The sequence below is a fragment of the Haemaphysalis longicornis genome, unplaced genomic scaffold (genome assembly GCF_048455015.1).
Source record: "Haemaphysalis longicornis isolate Haplotype H1 unplaced genomic scaffold, Haemaphysalis longicornis Haplotype H1 scaffold_1, whole genome shotgun sequence".
NCBI lineage: Eukaryota > Metazoa > Arthropoda > Arachnida > Ixodida > Ixodidae > Haemaphysalis > Haemaphysalis longicornis.
The window spans coordinates 264,098,574-264,111,633 of NW_027526203.1; the positions used below are offsets into that span (position 1 = coordinate 264,098,574).

The 13,060-nt window shown below is 46.8% G+C and overlaps 1 protein-coding gene across 3 annotated transcripts in view; it reads right to left on the reverse strand.

Annotated features, from left to right (window-relative positions):
* The window catches only part of LOC144145262 (uncharacterized), a 72,007-nt gene that overhangs the window by 17,454 nt on the left and 41,493 nt on the right, over positions 1–13,060 (reverse strand). For all 3 annotated transcript variants that reach the window (XM_077676816.1, XM_077676825.1, XM_077676808.1), the window contains exons 2-3: positions 6,034–6,182; positions 3,036–3,330 (exon numbers count right to left, since the gene is read on the reverse strand). In XM_077676816.1, the coding sequence (XP_077532942.1) occupies positions 3,036–3,330; positions 6,034–6,182 (444 nt within the window). The remainder of the gene's footprint in view (positions 1–3,035; positions 3,331–6,033; positions 6,183–13,060) is intronic.

Genomic DNA, 13,060 nt, shown 5'->3' on the forward strand with positions numbered 1-13,060 from the left:
GTGTCGTTGCCGGTTGAGGTCGTCCGAACTAGCGCCCGGCCAGCTCAGCCGCCGACGTCTTTTCGGGTGGGCCGTGCCCTACAACAAGTTCGGCTAAACAACAGGCGCGATAAATTCCGTCCCGACTGCAGCTGTCGAGCAGGGCGTGGTCTGCCCGCTGCTTGCCGGGCGTGGGGGATCTGTTGATTCTGGCAAAAGATGGCAACCACCGTCTTTTTGCTCGGCGGCTGAAGGGTGCCCTCTGCTACGCGCTCTAGCGGGTTTGTACGAGCGTCCCAAGCTTACATTGGGCTGCGGCGCGTTTGTTAAAGGGCAACATAGTTTTGCGTGGTTATGGAGTCGGTGGACTACGGCGTTGACAGGAGGGCAGATGGAGGGAGAGAGGCCGGGCCTCCCCGCCTGACCCACTGTTTACGCCTCGTGCGCAATGGTCGCCAGTTTTGCACTTAATAACAGGCTGCATTTGTCGGCGGGAATTTCACGGGTTCGTCACCGTTCAAGAAAAGCTCCCATTATGAGGTCTGTTATACCCCTCTTTCCTAAGATTGGTACTTGCAGCGAGACGAAGTGACGTCCAAAGCTATAAAACTTGGTACGATTTACTATAGTTCCACTTATTATTATTATTCACAAGGGCGGAGGAAGGATTTGAAGTCAACAACAGTTTGAGCATATTTTGACTATATTTCATTCGCAGCACACAGATATGGGCGAAACCTGTAGCCAGCTTTATATGAACCAGCATTGTAATGTACGGAGAAAATACTGCTTGCCGTGACTTCGTCGCGATTGTTCGCAGCAAACCGCATGTTATTAACTTGGTATTTCGCATGACATAGAAGCGACGCGAGAAATTTAAACGAGCAAAAGAAGAGTAATGCTAATAAGGGACATTTAATCAGCGCAGTAGTCAATTTAATTCTTTGACAACACATCACCTGTATACACGTACCCCCAACCGCCTTGCTTTGCCCTCCTTCCTATGGTGTTAACTATTGGTTCTGCCGGCCTACAAGAAGGCCGCACACGTCAGTGGGGGTGAACGACATAATGTTGACACCTTTGCGATTGGGGAAATACTTTAAGCCTTTTTTGTCAGCAAAGGGAGTGAACTTTCGGGAAATAGTTTACCACAGGTGTTTAGGTGTCACGTGACGTCACGCCCATGCTAATAGATCCGGTCGGAGCTTTACTGGCACGGAGTGAAGCCGCCTATTGTCGGTGAGGAGGTCCCCGAAAACCCGCCAGCGCGCCAGCACATGACGCCTTTCATGTGCCTATGGAGCCGTGGCTGTGCGCGTACCTTCAGAAAGCCGCCCTAAAAATTCTACGGGGTTTAAATAGTCTTGGGAGCACTGACTACGCATGTTGTATGTGCAGTTTACCCTGAGCTATCACAAGCTATTTTGGGTTAAGAAATAAAATTGGTTAACTAGCATTCAAGTATTTCAAAAGCGCACGAAGTTGTTCATGCTTAGGTTCTTGTTTCTAAAGGACTGTCCTGGCAGAGCACGGGCCATCCTGCCGCATCTGCGGTGAAAAGGCGTCACCTGCAGGACAACGCACCGACAAATGTTCAAGCTAGATGTATGGACAAAAAAGGGAGACACAACTCGGCGTCTTATGGTTTCCTACTTGGGTGCATTCTCAAGACCGCTCTGTAAGGCGGAGGCTAAGAGACTTTGTGTACGTGAGCGGCAAACTTTTCTTGGAAACAGCCGGTATGGGGCGTTTAAGAGCTCGGCCTGTTGGTCTTGGCAACCTTTATACGATGGCCACAATCCTGGCTCCAATGTTTATGATCCCCAGCCGCCCCTCCTCACCCTTAGTTGTATGTCAGTGAACTTTGTGGAAAACAAAAACAAAACAAGAAGCTCGCACCGCCGAGCTAATTTTGGGAACATTTGCGAGGCATCAACCCTTGTATTTAAGGGAACAGTAACTCACTTCCGCTCTACGCCATTTTTATTGCACGGCCCATAAACACCGAGGGCGGGAGCCCGGGCACCTGGTCCGCCACCCCATTTTTATTACCTCTTGGGAGCGTCTCGCTCGTATAGGCGCATTCCTCGCGAGCCCTTTTTGTGTCGGGTAAGACTAACTGGCGTATCAGTGCCGTATTAACTCAGCTTTAAGTGCAGTCAAATCCGTTGTACACAGTTGCCCAGTGCGCATCCGTCGTTTCCAGTATATAAGTCACACGGACTAATTGCTTAAGTTTAGAATGCAAACCAAAGCTTAAGCGGCTGTGGACATCTCTGGGAATCGCCTGATTAATTTGGAACACCAAGCATTACGTCACTAATGATGATTCTTGTATATGAGTGTAGTCATTGTGACTCAGAACGCTTTTGAAACTAGACTATCGCAGTGGTCACACAGCAGCGATCCCCAGCCATGGAATTAAACACCGAATTGGTTCGTCACAGGAAATAAAAGACAACGCTAACAAGCAGACTCGTCCCTGAGAATTCGCACAGCATCGCTGTATAAACAGTTTAACGTGCAGCTTCGCGCCCTGGTGAGTATTACGAGCTGGTCTAAAAAGCCTTGTCTGCGATGCACACTTTGGTGTTCGTGTGTACTTATATCTACCTTTCTGCACCGTTTGATACAAATACAGCGCACTTAAATGCAATATGTTTTTTTGTCACCTCTATCCATCTCTCTGAACCAGCAAGGGTAGATAACGGCTGTACCTGTACCGGAGGCGAAATGTAAGAGCACTGGCGCAGGACCCGCTTGGCCATTGTTACAGTGCACCGAATCCTCAAATTATTCATGAGCCTTCCGCTACGCGCTGCGCTTCACAGCGGCAAGGATTAATCATCTGTTCATTTCTTTTTTTTTAACTAAGGAAATTACTGCTTGGATAGAAGTGCTTGACCGTTTTACAGAGTTATATGACCTTATACCCGACTGTCTTCAAATGATCGCTAATCAACCGCGAAGTTGTGATCTTTGCCCTTATTAGGATTGAAGTGGATCCCTTGCGGGGGCGTGAATGCTGCCGTCGCTCTTGAATCGCGGCTTACCTGGTTGGTAATCTTGGCCTGCTCCTTGAGTGAGTCGATCTTGTTCTCGACGAGTGGCTCGGGCACTAGGAAGCCCTGTCGTAGCTCGTACTGGTACTGGCCGTCCTGGTAGGGCCCTGGCGCCGGCATCGCCACGTTCTGCGTCGTGATCGTGATGCCGGGGCTCTGGGGCGACACGTAGGATGGTGGAGCCGCCGGGCGGTACGCGGCGCCAGCCAGCGGGTGGCCCCCGCTCACCATCCCGGGGGCCTTGGGCGTCGTCGGCGTGGACGCTGGCGAGTGCGGTCCGGGGCTCCTGCGAGCGCGCACAAGGGTTACATGAAAATTACCATAATATTCTAACGGCCCGTCTGTTCGTAAGTCAGACGAAACTGCAAAATTTTGTACGTGCGTATGTACTCGAGCTTCGGTCTCCGTACGCAAATAGGCTATCATTTTATACCTACATCAACCAATACACATGTAGTAAAACAGGTTAAGACTATCAGTTATTATCCACTTCGGAGCAAACGCTACCTCATCTACCTCCTCCTTCTTCCCCAAACGTTCTTAAGTCAAGTAATAACAGTAAAAAAAAAACTTCGTTGAAACCGACGGTAAGGCAGAAATATTACAAGGTTAAGGTCTCTTTGAGACAAATGGAAGGGGCAAAATTACCGAGAGCCTTTTCTGCACAACTGTTCGTTATGAGCATGGGTGCCTAGAGCAGAGCATCCGCACGCACGCACGCGCGCACGAACATACGCTTACTGTCTCCACTCCGCTCTCTCTCTCTCTCTCTCTCTCTCTCTCTCTCTCTCTCTCTCTCTCTCTCTCTCTCTCTCTCTCTCTCTCTCTCTCTCTCTCTCTCTCTCTCTCTCTCTAAGGCACCGCATAGCCTGTATATGTCACACTATTGCAACATGTATTTACGGTGGACTACTTTTTCCAAGATAAGTACAAACGCAAGTACCGAAAAAGCGTATTTAATCGTCGTTACGATGATCGTCTGTAATCGTTTCGAATTGCTGACCGCGAAGCGGCGAGAATCACTAAACGAACGTCGTTTTAAAATTGTAATGAAACAATTAAGGATATATTATGTAGTTGTAAATCAGTTTCAGCGGCTAGGTGTAATGTAAGTTGTTTTGGAGTAGGTGCGTTAGAATCAGAATTACGGCTCTTCTCCGCTACCGCACCGTTCTCATTGAAGTCGTCTATTGTCATCTTTAAAACGCGTTCGTGTTAGTTTTGAAGCCTTGATATTTAAGTATATATATTGAGGTGAATAGAATAAAACTTGTCGTGATTATAGATTTGTTTTATCGGCCATACACGATGATATTCTTACAACGTCAGATGGACTAGGAGGGTTGTGCTAGTTTCGTTTCGCCGCGGCGAATGCCCCCAAGCTTGCTTCACTGCGCACCAACTCATAACGCGGCAAAGCTCACCCACGAAGTCGATGCGCAGAAGGTTGCAATCGCGATGGACATGAGATGCAAAAATAAAAACACGGTGTTTTAAAACAAAAGAAAGAGGAAGTAAAGCGTATTTTTGACGGAACGGTTCTGCCTGCTATTTCGCAGGCAAATGCCGTAGTTACGAACAATGTCAATATTTGGGGGGAAACTCATTAAAGAATGTGATGTTCTTAATTTTACCTATATTTCAAATAAAAAGTTTTTTGAAGAGTTTGGAAAGTTTTTTGAGCGTGCCTATGAAGACGTTGCCTTCGTGGTGAATCGGTGCACCAACCGCCAGTTAGTTTAACAAGAAAAAAACGAGTGCCCGGTGTTTTAGTACCGTGACTACCGGAGACGACGACAGGAGACGCCGACAGCCCGAGCTCCTAAGGTGCTTCGTCTCAAATGCGTACCTCCAGAGTAGCACATACTCGCAGTGTGGGATTGGCCGACCAAACATCCCCCTCGAGAGGGGCACGATCAAATGCAGAGCATTTCCGGGGGCGCACGACGTTAAGTAGTTTGCGTTACGTTAATGTTGTTGCACTTGTTGCTGTTGGTTGTTGTATTGTAAATAAATGAGGAGACGTAATTACGTGGTCACGTGACATCATTTATTAACAGGTGGGTATGATTATTGTGGCGCAGTGGGAAGAGCACCATGTACCTCGCGTTCCGCCCACAGGTAGTGAATGCGTTGTATCAGCAGCTTCTTGACGTAGTTTGAATGAGTCAAGGATATAAGGCGCGTTCGTAGCCCTCCATTCTGTGTCGGCTTTGTGGTGCAGTGGGTAGAGCACCATGTACCTTGCGTTCCGCCCGCAGGGTCGTGGGATCGAAACCAGGCGCTGGTAAGTATTATTTTTTTATATAGTGTAGGGGGAGGGGTGCGGACTACTACGGACAACTAGAACGGGTGACATCGTGAGCTAAAGAAGTGCTCTGCATTTAAAATGGCCAGGGTGTCACGGTCACCTGGTGAAAATAGACAGCGTGAGCTTTCGTATCATTTGTTTATGCTTCGTCGCGATTTTACTTGACATTGCGCGGACACTGCGTCACGACTACTTACTCTATCGTTGATATCGCATTTTTAGCGATATAATTACCATTTCACCCTCTTGGCGCCACCGGCTATTGGTACGCTTGTTTCTTAACTTTTTCTAACACCGTTCTTCAAACCGGCTACGAGGCTTACTGCAGATGCGAGGATGCGCTCAACGTCGAAGGTATGCCCGCAACATCAGTTTCGATTGTATGTATCGTGTGCGCTGGCGCTGTCAATCCGAATCATGTCACCGTGCTTAACCGTCAATTTTTTTCTTTAGGTAATCTGAATAAAATAAGAGTTGCAAACATTCTCCGCAAACAACGCTGCCCTTGGAACATCATAGATTTTTAAGGGAATTTTTTTCACACTGCAATGGTTAATCACCATCAAGCAAATGCTGTAAGATAATAATATTTTCTAGTAATTATAATAATAAATATAATTGTAATGATTATATTAACCAAAACAATAACATTTTAAGCTGGAACGGAGGTCCGCGCACCTCTGTACGAGCAGGCTGAGGTTGTTGCCACTGTTTCGGATGATTTCGGTCGCCTCGTTGTGGGTCATGCGGGACGTGTCACGGTCGCCAATCTTGAGTACCAGGTCACCGCGGTGCAGCTCGCCCTCGGCGGGGCTGCCCAGAAACACCTGCGCGAAGAGAGACACGATGGTGAGGGAAGAAGGTCTCGGAACGCAAGAACAAGGCGCGGCTAGAATGAGCAAGAAGACACGTGCACCTTGGGCTGTGTTCTCACAAATCTCCGCACACCTCGTTTTGGCCCCACTCTTGTGGCGCATTCCATTATTTTTTCGTAGTCTTAGGTTGAAGCAACTACCCCACTGGGGGGTGTTGTCGTGGGACAACTGGCAAGGTAACCAAGCACAAACAGGAAGGGGAAAGAGTGTCGTATGGCTGTACGCCGAGTATGTCCTCCACTACATGCGTTTCCTCAACTTAGGATACCGCAATGCTTTTGCGAGTGAAAATAGTTTTCAAGGATCTCCACGAATGGAGGCTCGAGTGGAGCAGGGAATGAAAATACGGGGTTAGAGAGCCGCGCATCTTGTCTTCAGTGCACTTTGCTACCGGAAGCATAGATTTGGCGATGGTGGCGTCGTCCTCTCGTGGCCTCCTGGACATAGAAGGCTGACCACACCCCTTTCTTTTACCCCTTTTCTCTGTAGTAAACGTTTGTTCATCATCATCATCATCATCATCACCACCACCACCACCACCATTGTCATCGAGGCCTTGAAACTTTTCTTTTAGGAAATTTGGAAACTTTCATCATTTTCTTCTTGCATAGTATGGCAAAAGCAGTACGCGGGCGAGATAGTGTATTGCCTTGCGATAGATTTCTATGCCAGGCATTCGCATTCCACGTAGCTTGAACGCAACCTTCAAGGATCGCGCTCGATGCGCGAGGAAGACGGCGGCGAGAACTGTATTACGTCCGGCCAGTGCGGGCGATATGGCCAGGGTGTTATCGTAGTCGAGACTGTGGCAAACAGATTACAATCATTCTGGAATTTGAATTTATTCATAGTCGTGAGTTAATTGTTGTAATTGAACCTATTTAGGTGATAATGATTTATTCGTAAGAGGCGGTGTTACACGCAGGAAAGAGAGGATCCAAGAAGACTAACGTGCGGTAAATTGTCTTAAAATTACCGTGACAACTGGTTCTACAGACGTTTCCCCAATTCCTGTGCGGCCATTGCAACAGTTGCGGTATCGATCCGGCTTCGTGTCAGTCCTTTTAGAGCACCGATTGTGAATTATCCCTCGAAATTTTTATAGAGCATTCTTAGTGGTCAGACGTTGTGCGATTTGTTTTAAGGTGCCTGTATTGCAACCCGAATTGCTAGCCATTTTCTGGGGCTTCACTTATCCTTAGTAGCTTATGTATTTGAAAATTCTGAAATGGCTTCACTAGAGCCACTAGATAAGTACCGTATTTCATGGCTCTAGTTTTTACAACTCCACTTTGAACTAAGTACAAGCCAGGAAGACAGGAAATACGTGATTGTTATAGCCTTCTTAGTGTTTAAATGGGATATAACACCAGTGGCAGCTATTTCTAGGACCATACTCCTGCCGACAGCGACGGCATCTTGATCTCAACAAAACTTGTAGAGCTAGTTGGTTCATGCTTACTATACTTCGTGTGGTACCGGGGAGCTATTGAAAGCTCCATTTACTCGATGTAAAGAATAAAATGGGCGCTAAAGAGACGAAGACAAAGTAGACACATAGAACACATATAGGCGTCAACTTCCAACTGAAAGTTGGCGCCTGTATGTGTTCTATGTGCTTACTTCGTCTTCTTCTCTTTAGCGCCCATTTTCTTCTTTACAGTAAGCATGCTCTCGGTTGCCCTCATAGAATGGCTAACGTATAGGATCACCGTAAAGGTGGAATTGTTCATCACAAGCTCTCACTTCAAAACAAAGGCCTTGTTTGTCGCAGGAATAAATCGTCAGACACCAAGTGCTTATTACGACAGCTGCTGGCCGCATTCGGTCGTAACTAATGCAACCATAATACACCATTATACATTTAGCACACTAAATGTATAAAATATATCAATAAATATGCAACAACTAGTTATAGCCACAGTGAATATTTCCGACAAGAGTTCAAACAAGCAGTGTGTGAACGTTATAATGGGCCCATCAAAGAACTCAGCGTGATTGCTTCACTATTTTGTCGCCGTTGTGTTTCGTCGTGCGTTGTCACAAGAGTTCCATTTCGCTCTGTATGCACTGCAGAATGCACTCGCTTAGTGCTTCCTCCAACGAAAAAATAAAACAATTGCAAAATAAAACAAATGCGCCCTACATGTACGTGTAGACAGGTTGGTCAGGGGAGCTAGATTTTCGATTTCAAAACGGGCAAGGCAAAATAATGGGACTGAGAAAAATGGGATTCGCCTTTTTTTCGGTAATGGGAAAAAGCCAACAAGTTTTTAAGTCCATACTGTCCGGCGTTCTGTGAGAACAGAGCTAAACGCGGTGGAAATATGTAACTGGACAACACATGAGCGGGGTGAGTTTGACCAGCGGAGATAAGGTAATGACGTCACTCTTCTGCATTTGCAATGTTCGCGACTACCCTTGACTATTATACATAATCCACGCCGTTATTTATGTTTGCGGAACAAAATCCCGAAATTCGCGTGTTCAGGCTAATACATTTTGGAAGCGTTTATTTTGTCGCTGACTGCGTATTCATCTTAGATCACGCGATGGCGCCTCGGTTAACTTTTTGGGATGTTTAGTCAGGTTAGTGTTTCTTTAACAGAGAGAAAGATCAGTTTAACTTCAACTGGCTATTGAAACTTGGCTGCCACGTCGAAGCTTTCGATTGAACTGCAGACAGATTGGTCAGGGGAGCTAGATTTTCAGTTTCAAAACGGGCAAGGCAAAATAATGGGATTCAAGAGCAATGGAAAATAATTTTTGTCCCTTTTGATATTCCTAGAAAGCATCAATACCACTCAATAAATAGTAATACTCCTCTTCCCCCCACCTCACAAGACAGTTAACCAAATTACATTGGTAACTAGTACAAAACGTGCACAGCTTGTATGCAGTAGCCGTACTCTTTCACTTACATATCTCCAACGGGCACTGCCATGATATGCCATGGCATCTGAATAATCACGAAATAAAGCTAACCGGCGAGGGGTTAAGTGCGTGAGCACTACAAACACATGCCAGTGCGAACGTCTTCGGCGATTCTATTCTGTCACATACGACGTGTCTCTGTTTTATGTTTTTGCTTAGGTCAACTGCCACAGCCAGTACGGCTACATAAAGACCATCCTGTGCTGGTGTAGACACCAAAAGGGAAGACGAGTTGGCTTATATCGGTAGACGGAAGAGCCAACTATGCCACTCGCGGCATCTGCAGTTGTTCGGTAACATTCAAAATGCCAAAACCACGAAAGCTGGCGTCGCCATCCCATACATGTTTCCACACTACGATTGTGATAGTAAAACGAGGTCTAGGGAGCTTGTTTAGCATTTTTAGGCTAGGAGCAGCAATGTAAAGGCACTGAAATGTAAAATAGTTGCATCTGAAACTTTTATTGAGCATGTGTTTTCGCCACGTACTTTCGTCGTATGTTTCGTCAGTACACAAATTTCAGTTTATAAGCAATACCAACCTGGCTGCACAATGACAAGGTCAGTAAACTTGGTTTCAATTTCAGTCAAATGTTTTGCCTTGGTACACAAGTGCAGCGAAATCTTTTATCCCAGTGAATGAGAGCGCTGTTGTTCTTTTTTACAGTGTATCGGCCGCGATGACTCAGTGGCTGAGGCGTTCCGATAATGAGCGCGAGGTGGCAGGTTAGATCCCCTATCGCGGCGGCCGTTTTTCTGATTCAGGCAAAAAACAAAAAGCGCCCGTGCTAGGAGATTTAGACGCACGTTAGAGATACCCAACTAATCTAAATTACTCTAAAACCCTCGACTACGGCGAGCCATTTATAGCTCAGGTGTCGCTTCGCCGGCTAAAGCAACAATTTGAACTTTCGCTTCTTTGTGCCAGAGTGCTTATACACAACAGCCAGTGGCTGAAACCACTAGTTTTTTCGCCCAATCTGCTACACACCGAAGCCTGCCGCCAGCGCTACTAATCACCACTTCAGCCACCTGTGCGTCTATTTTTACCATCTATTCAGCTGGGAGCATGCAGCTCACAGTCTCGCCTGTGTTGGGGCTTTCACGGCGTTCGTTCGGAGCTGGTCGGCGCACTTTGTGACGTGCTGTTTTCGTCGCCCCAAAAATCGGGGGGAAGCGGTGGAGGGAGAAATGCCAGCGTTATTATTTATTTATAAGCGAACAAAGCTCGTCGAAGAGGAACCAAACGAGCCACGGAAGTTGTGGAGTTCAAGTAAAAATTAAAGTTATGCCGCATTCACACTCCCTTCAACGCTCCGAAGCTATAAACCTGGACCATGATGCCTCAATTAATTTAGACGATTACACGATGAGGGCGCCGAAATCTGGAACAAACAGACGTTTCAGCTTTGTGCTCCCATTACAAAAGCGGCCGCCGCAGTTGGCAACAGTACCCGTGCCATCGTGCTCAGCAGCGCAGTACCTTGCAAGACCATGCATCCCACTTGTCACAGTACCACTTCTCTTTGTCTCTGCGTCACTGCTGTCGTTGCCCTTTGCGGTGTTTATTTAGAACCCTCTGTGCCCATCCCACTAACGTCCTCTGTGTAGCTGGTGTGCCTCGAGCCTGGCGGTAGACCGCGATGCACCAGCGTAAGGCTTTTCGCAAAGCAAATATCCGTTTAAAGCTAGTAGAGAAAGGACATAGCTGCGTGCCCAAGCGAGAAAAATCAAACTTCTAGCAGGCAGTCTACATGATGTGGCAACTCCGCTTTAGCTTCTTCACTCAGGCTAGCGTTGCAACTCGACAGGAAGAAATAAAAAAAAACAGACCCGTCATGTCTTTGAGCGATGTTCTTGCGCGCTTATGTTTTCTCTCCCGTACGTCGCGGCTCACCGTGTTGCCTGGTTTATATTTTCCTTTCTGACGCTGGTTGTTCAGACGCTGGTTGTCAAGAAAAGCGCGACAGCTCACCGCTATTTCGAGTATGTTGAGTATCGGGAGGGGAGGGAAGCAAAACTAAGAGCATGTCGCCGCGTCGCCAGGCTTCTCCTTGCTTACTTCGCAATTCTTGAACGATGAGTGCGCCGACGACTGTTCTTAAATATACGCACCTCAAACACTGTTTCTCACCACTGTACACCCGTTTTCTTGTCTTAGCTTGAACAGTTTGCCTAGGATGGCTGGCGCGCACGGGAACCGTCTGCTAACTTTCTGGAACGCATGACTCACTCCAGCATTGAAGGGCTAGCAACGGAAGACAACGGAGTGAAGGAATGAATCTTGAGCCAGGTTACTGACTCATTAATAGGCTCAGCGTTTATGTGGCCGGTGTTCTGCATTAGCACATGCGCGTAGCGTCGTGTGGTGAATCGGTTGTATTAGTAATTAGGGATATATCCTTACCCTCCTTCTCCTCAGCGATGTGCGTTGAGTTCTCGTCGGCAAAGACGAATAGCCGGACGCCTGCAGCATCTCATGGCGCGAATCCTGGCGCTTTTGGAACCCGCGTGACAATCGCCGAGGATTGAAGCCTAGTTATTTGATATGTTACCTTCTGAGTATTTCGCGCGTAATGACACCCCCTGAGGCCTTCTAAGAGCGCTGAAACTGCATGCTTGATTGCGACACCAAGCCGTGCTCAGGTCAGCATTGATTCAGGGGCCGTGGATATTGCGACCATTTTGAGCCTGCCCTACTGCGTGATTGTGAATGCTATTGGGAGATTCTAAAGGAAAAAAAGAATAAAAGAACAAGGCCTCTAATGCACATTTTTGTTGCAACGTTATTTTTCGTTAGGGTAATTGAATTCGCCTATTACTCAACAGGACATTTGATGTCGTGACACCTGGAAACATTTCAGCATCGCACAAGTATTTCTTGTTCTCATCCTTCTTCTTTGTATTATTTTTTGACATATCGCAACATGTCGGTTCGCGTTGGGTGGGAGCACCTTTTTGTGACAGCGCAATTGGCATATGACGTTTCAGCGTTTCATAGAACCCCTGATTCTGAAACTATCGCTGCAACTAAGCCCCACCTTCGTAGACACCATGTTGGAAGGGGTGGTGTGATGGATTTACTGGCCGGCCATGGCAGCCTGATCACTGTTGATCCTGATCCCTTGCTCCACTGTTCACTCCTCATTCACATGACCTATACATCTACAAATAAAGCACAGGAGGTTTACTACTTCGCTGGCTTTAAATGCTCTGTTGCGAAGACCTGCGCCCATAAATGACCAGAAACACATGTACAATGCTAACCACTGGGGTACCCAGGAGGGGGAAGGAGGGCGCCGAGGGGGGCGCCCCCACCCGCGATATTTTTGATACCAGGAGAGGGGATGCAAAATACAGAAATAACTCTGCTTGTCAACAAATAATTAATGACTACCGACAACTGCTTTTGAGTGGATAAGCTATACGCACCAACCACACGCGGCTTCGACATATGTTCTCACCACGAAGATTAGCCATTTTGCAATTCAAATGGGGAAAAAATGAACAAAACAATGAATAAGCCATGTGGAGTAAGACATCTCGAAGCAGTTGCATTTTATCTTGAGTAAATTCCCTGCTTTGAATTTTTATTTTTCGCCCTTTATTTTTTTACTGTTTCCTATTTGCATGCTTTCCCTTGACCCCCGCCCCCCCCCCTTTTAAATGATATCCTGCGCACGCCACTGATGCAAACCGTGTCTCTGAAATAGCTAAAACGCTAAAATTTCAAAAATGAAGTTTTATTCTAGCAACTAACGTAATATTTCCACCATAAACATTCAAGTTTGCAGAATTATAACATAGCACGGTTCTCGCAACCAACCCATGTGTCGAGACATTCGTGTCTAAATTCATTTCCGCCACCCATTAAGGGTAATCACGCATTCAAAATC